This window comes from Pinus tabuliformis, chromosome 8, assembly GCF_031772625.1.
Source record: "Pinus tabuliformis cultivar Carrire ecotype Pingquan chromosome 8, CPIR1, whole genome shotgun sequence".
Taxonomy (NCBI): Eukaryota; Viridiplantae; Streptophyta; class Pinopsida; order Pinales; family Pinaceae; genus Pinus; species Pinus tabuliformis.
In genome coordinates this window covers 1,403,790,938-1,403,795,892 of record NC_142294.1, presented here as the reverse complement: position 1 = coordinate 1,403,795,892, position 4,955 = coordinate 1,403,790,938, and the positions used below count along the sequence as shown (strand labels likewise).

At 45.4% G+C, this 4,955-nt stretch overlaps 1 protein-coding gene across 1 annotated transcript; it reads right to left on the bottom strand.

Moving 5' to 3' along the window:
- Positions 1 to 344: 344 nt before the first annotated feature.
- On the bottom strand, positions 345 to 845 carry LOC149240805 (uncharacterized). The gene has a single exon (XM_089370317.1). The coding sequence runs from the start codon at positions 843 to 845 to the stop codon at positions 345 to 347; it is 501 nt and encodes a 166-aa protein (XP_089226443.1).
- Between the last annotated feature and the right edge of the window lie 4,110 nt (positions 846 to 4,955).

Below are 4,955 nucleotides of genomic sequence, written 5' to 3'. Positions count from 1 at the left end.
TGCCATTCTTTGGGGGTTGGAGGAGAGCTGTTCGAATTTTGAAACTTGAAATTGAGGGCGGTTCCCAAATCTCTGTCCTGCTGGCTTAGATTTGAGTCATCTCCTTTGTCTTCCAGCCACTCGACTAGCTAACTTTTCACTGAATTAGCAACTATTCTGTAGTCCTGTTCCTTGTTCCGGAAAATCCTTCTGTTCCTTTCCAGCCAAATTTGCCAACTGATGAATTTAGGCAGAGCACTCCACGTTGTTCTTATTGTTTTATTTTTTGGAAATGGGCCTAGATATTTGGCCATCCAGCTCGCGAACAGATCCGAAGCTGAGGAGGGGAAGATGAACTTGTATTTCTAGGTAGCAAGAAGCTCCTGCCATATGGAGGCCGCGAATTTGCACTCGATCATGAGATGGAAGGCGGATTTTGAGTTTTCCTTGCAGAGCGTGCATCTAGAAGGCCCATAGATGCCCCTTTTCTGAAGCCTGTCTTCATTGAGAGTTTTTTGATGGCAAAGAAGCCAATAGAAGTGATCAACTTTTGGAATTGAAGGGATTTTCCATATGCCTACCCAGGGGGCAGGGTTGGGAGGCACGTGGGGTCGCTCTAGGCATTTAGCGTATCCCTGAGCTACCGTGTAACCTGCCCGATTTGTGCCCCAACCTCTCGCATCCTGCCTGCGCGCATGTATAGGAGCCAGCCCGTGTAAATTCTTGGTGAGCATTGCGAGTTCTGAATGCAAGGTGGGAGGAACGGGGAGCTGTTTCCATCCCGTCCAGGCATCATCTTTCCAATTCGAGAGATCCCACAGCGTGTTGATACTCGCTTCAGACATCCAACGTTCCAACTCTGTCATGTCTCTAGAATCTGCCAGCGGAGGTCTGTTCAAGATACTGCCATTCCATAGATGGATGCATTTTCCATTTCCTGGTATCCAGAAGGAGTGATTTCTTATCAGCGAGCCAATTATGTTGATGAACATGCTGAAAGGAGTTCTGAGTTGATTTTTGGGTTGATCCAGGCATCTAAGTCTCGTTCCTTTGAAGTATTTCCTCCACAATGCAACCTGTGCCTAGCCTGGATTAGGAGCTATGATTTTCCAAATCAATTTGGCTCCCATGGCTAGATTTTGAGTTCTGAGATCTTTAAAGTTCAGTCCTCCCTCATGAAACGGTCTGGTGACTATTTCCCAATTGACTAGGGAAATTCTCTTCTCGTTTTGATTGCCTCCTTTCCAGAAAAACTGTCTAATCAGCTCCTCCATCTTTTTGATGATTCCCACAGGTGCCAGGAGGACAGAGAATTTGAATATCGGAAGGCTGTTGAGCACTGCTTTAATGAGCACTGATTTTCCAGCAATGTTGAGCCAAGAGGATCCCCGGGCTTGCATTTTTGCTTTGAATTTATCTAACTGAGGATACCAGTCTTTGCTTAAGGCCCTCTTGTGAAAGATGGGCAGAACAAGATATTTAAATGAGGACTAGGAAGTTGAGGCTGCAAATCTGAAGCATCTAGCAATGGAGCTTGCAGTTGAAGCAGGAATGTTCCAACAATAGATATGGTATTTGCCACTGTTTAATACGCTGCCAGAGACCTTACAGTGTTCGTCCAGAACTTCTTTGAATTTGATAGCTGAATGAGGAGAAGCAACCCCCAGCAGTAGTGTATCATTAGCAAAGAGGGTGTGATTAATGCTTTTTACCCCTCTTGCAATGCACAGGCCAACGATGTCTTGATCTTGCTGCTTTTTATTTAGATAAAAGCTGAGGACAGAGGCTTGAAGGACGAATAGGAGGGGTGAAAGGGGACACCCCTGCCTCAGCCCTCTAGAGGCTTTGAAAAATTCAGCAGCCCTACCATTCACCAGTGGGGCAATCCAAGGCTCCGAAATACATGCTCTGATCCACTTGATGAAATTATGCCCGAACCCCAGTTTGTGCAACACATCAAAAAAAAACCTATGTCTAACACGATTAAAAGCATTTGGTAGATCTAATTTAATAACCATACCTTTTTCCTTTCGGTGTAGGCTGGATTGGATCGCCTCTTGAACCAACACGAAATTGTCCACCAGCTGCCTATCATGAATAAATCCACCTTGATTATCTGGAATGATTTTGGGGAGAATTCTTTTCAACATGTTAGCTATCACTTTGGTTATCACTTTGTACCCAATATTGCATAAGGAAATTGGACGAAATCTGTTGAAAGAGTTTGCTCCTTTCTCTTTGGGAATGAGGGCGAGGAAGGTTGAATTTGTGCAGCCTCCAATCTTCTGACAGTCTTGGGACTTCTGGATCATTTTGAAGAACTCCTTCTCAACAATCTGCCAACAGGTTTGGAGAAATCTAGGTGTAAAACCGTCTGGTCCCGGAGCTTTGTCGGGATCCATTGCGAAAAGGGCCTCCTTGACTTCCTTTTGCAAGATTTTGCTTTCAAGTGCCTGGTTCATCTTGGAGGTGATGAGGCTAGGGACAACGTCCAACAAAAAGTCGTTTTGCTCAACTCCTAGATCTTCCCTGTACAGCTTCTCAAAGTGTTCTGAGGCTGCCTTTTTTATTCTTGTAAAGTCCTTCAGAACGTTGTTTTCTTCTTTTATTTCCGTGATGGAGTTACGACCTTTCCTGGCTTGGGCTTGTTTATGAAAAAAGGAGGAGTTTCTATCGCCAGATTTGAGCCAAAGACTTCTGGACTTGAGCCTCCAATATTCTTCTTCTGCCAGACAGACCTTATGGAAACTTTGCTGAAGCTTGGCCTCCTTTTCCAACTCATCTTTAGTGATTTTAGCTGCTTTGTTTCCTTTCCGCAATAGGGTTGGGCAGGGTCTTAGCCCAATTTTTTTAGCATGGCTTTAACCTTTCTGAGTTTTTCCTCCCAAACAAAGAAGGCGGATCCCTTGACTGGGTCTTTCCAACAGTCTCGGACCTTTTCCATGAAGTCTGTCTCTTTGATCCAGAGAGAGCTGAATCTGAAAGGAATAGGCCCCAGATCCTTGGGAGTCAGCAGCTCTAGGCTAATGGGCTTGTGATCTGATACGCTGCTGTGAAGAATGCGCATTCTAGCTTCTAGTCCAAGAAGTAGGAAGGAGCTTTGCACCAAAAATCTGTCAAGTCTTGCCGCTATGTGACCCGGGCCAACTCTCTTGTTTGACCACGTGAACTTACTAGTAGTCGGCTTAATGTCTATCAGATCCCAATCTTGCATGAGATCTTCCACTAATTCTCTTCCTAGATCCCTAACGATATTGCCTCCTCTTTTTTCTAACGAGAGGAGGGTGAGGTTGAGATCTCCGTCTATGATTATATTCTCCAGATCTTCTAGATCTGCCAAGTTTTTGATGGAGTCCCAGCATAGTTTTTTCTCACCTGCATTGTTAGGAGCATATACATTGAACAGGCAAATAATTTCCTTAGATTCTAAGTGCTGCATTTTTAACAAAATCCAATGAGTGTTCAAGGACTCAGAGATTAAAGAGAACTTATTTGGATTCTAGAGCGACCCAAGTCCTCCCGATGCTCCACGGGCAGAGGTTGCTTGCGCTCCGTCTTTCTTCCAAAATTTTTTGCTTGCCTGGAGGAAGACTGAATCCTCCAATTTAGTCTCCTGGATGAGAAGAATGTCCGGGGCTTCCAGTCTTATTAAACTATTCATTGCTTCTTCCTTAGCTTTGGTGCCCATTCCCCTACAATTCCAGGAGACTATCTTCATCATTTACTTTTGCTGTGGTGAGCTCCTTTGGAGCTCTGGGTTTGGATCCTCTTCATCTTCGGGGTTTTTGCTAGGAGTTTCTCTAGCATTGGCTGGCTGCCCTGAAGCTTGTCTTTGTATGTTTCTTGTTCTCTTTTTTCCTTTGTTGACATGCGCCCTCTTGTAGATCTTCTAGGGGTAGACTGTGATTCTCCTATTTCCCCTTCTTCCTCCGATTCCTTGGATTCTTGGGTTTCCTCTTCTTCTTCTGACATCCTCCCTTTGGATCTCTCTGGTACACTTTTGGATTTAGATGGAGAGATCTCCTTCGGGATTTCTGTCTCCTGCGTGTTCATGATTTCAGATCCAAGGATCTCAAATTTGTTCCCTTGGCTTTCCATGGGTGGATTCTGAGCAGGGCCCGCTTGGGGAGCTCTAGCATTTGCATTTGCATTCTTCCTGAGTGAGGTTTTGGGTCACTTTGCTTGATTCCATCCTTCTTCCTTTCATTTTTCTTCTACTCCTTTGGACGGGTAGTCTCTGGCGAAGTGTCCATAGACGTGACACTTCCGGCATTTGAACGACAGCTGTTCATAGTCCAATTTCTGAACATGCGTCCAGGGACCTACAATTATTTTGATGGCTTCTGGTAGCCCGACCTCCAGATCTACCTCCACACAAATTCTGGCGCAATCGTACTGATCTTTGCTGTTGGCCTTGTCTATAAACTTCCCAAGAGTGTTTCCTATATGTTTCAAAGAGTCCTAGTTCCAGCAGTGAACAGGAAGATTAGGCAGTCTTACCCACACCGGGACTGCAGAAGGCACATCCACCACCGGATCGAAGTCTGGCGTCCATTTATTTAGGTACAGACCTTGAGGGCCCATGAAGTAGGGGCCATTCCTGAAAATGAGATCCTTGTCCTCTTTTTTATAAAATTCAAATAAGAAGTATCCTCTTCTGAGGAAGTAAGAGGTTACCTTGTTCTTTATCAGAGGAGCCTAGTTCCTAGCAACACAGTTCTTCGTTGATTTCGGGGAAGGCCAAAGACCTATAAACTGACCGACCAGAGCACGATCTGCCAGAGATAGGGCTACCTGAATCAGACCTTCAGGCGGAAGGGCGATCTCAGGGATATCTTCTAGCTTTTTCACGAACTTAGCAGCTTCCACGCATTTCTTCTTGGGCAAGGAGGCCAGCAAGGATCTGAAGGCCTTAGCGGCGGAAGGCAGAGGAGGGGAGGAAGACCCCTGGGGGGAAGTCAGCTCCTCCATGATGG

Excerpts from the sequence above, each read along its gene's own strand:
- LOC149240805 (XM_089370317.1), bottom strand. The coding sequence starts at position 845 with ATGACAGAGTTGGAACGTTGGATGTCTGAAGCGAGTATCAACACGCTG.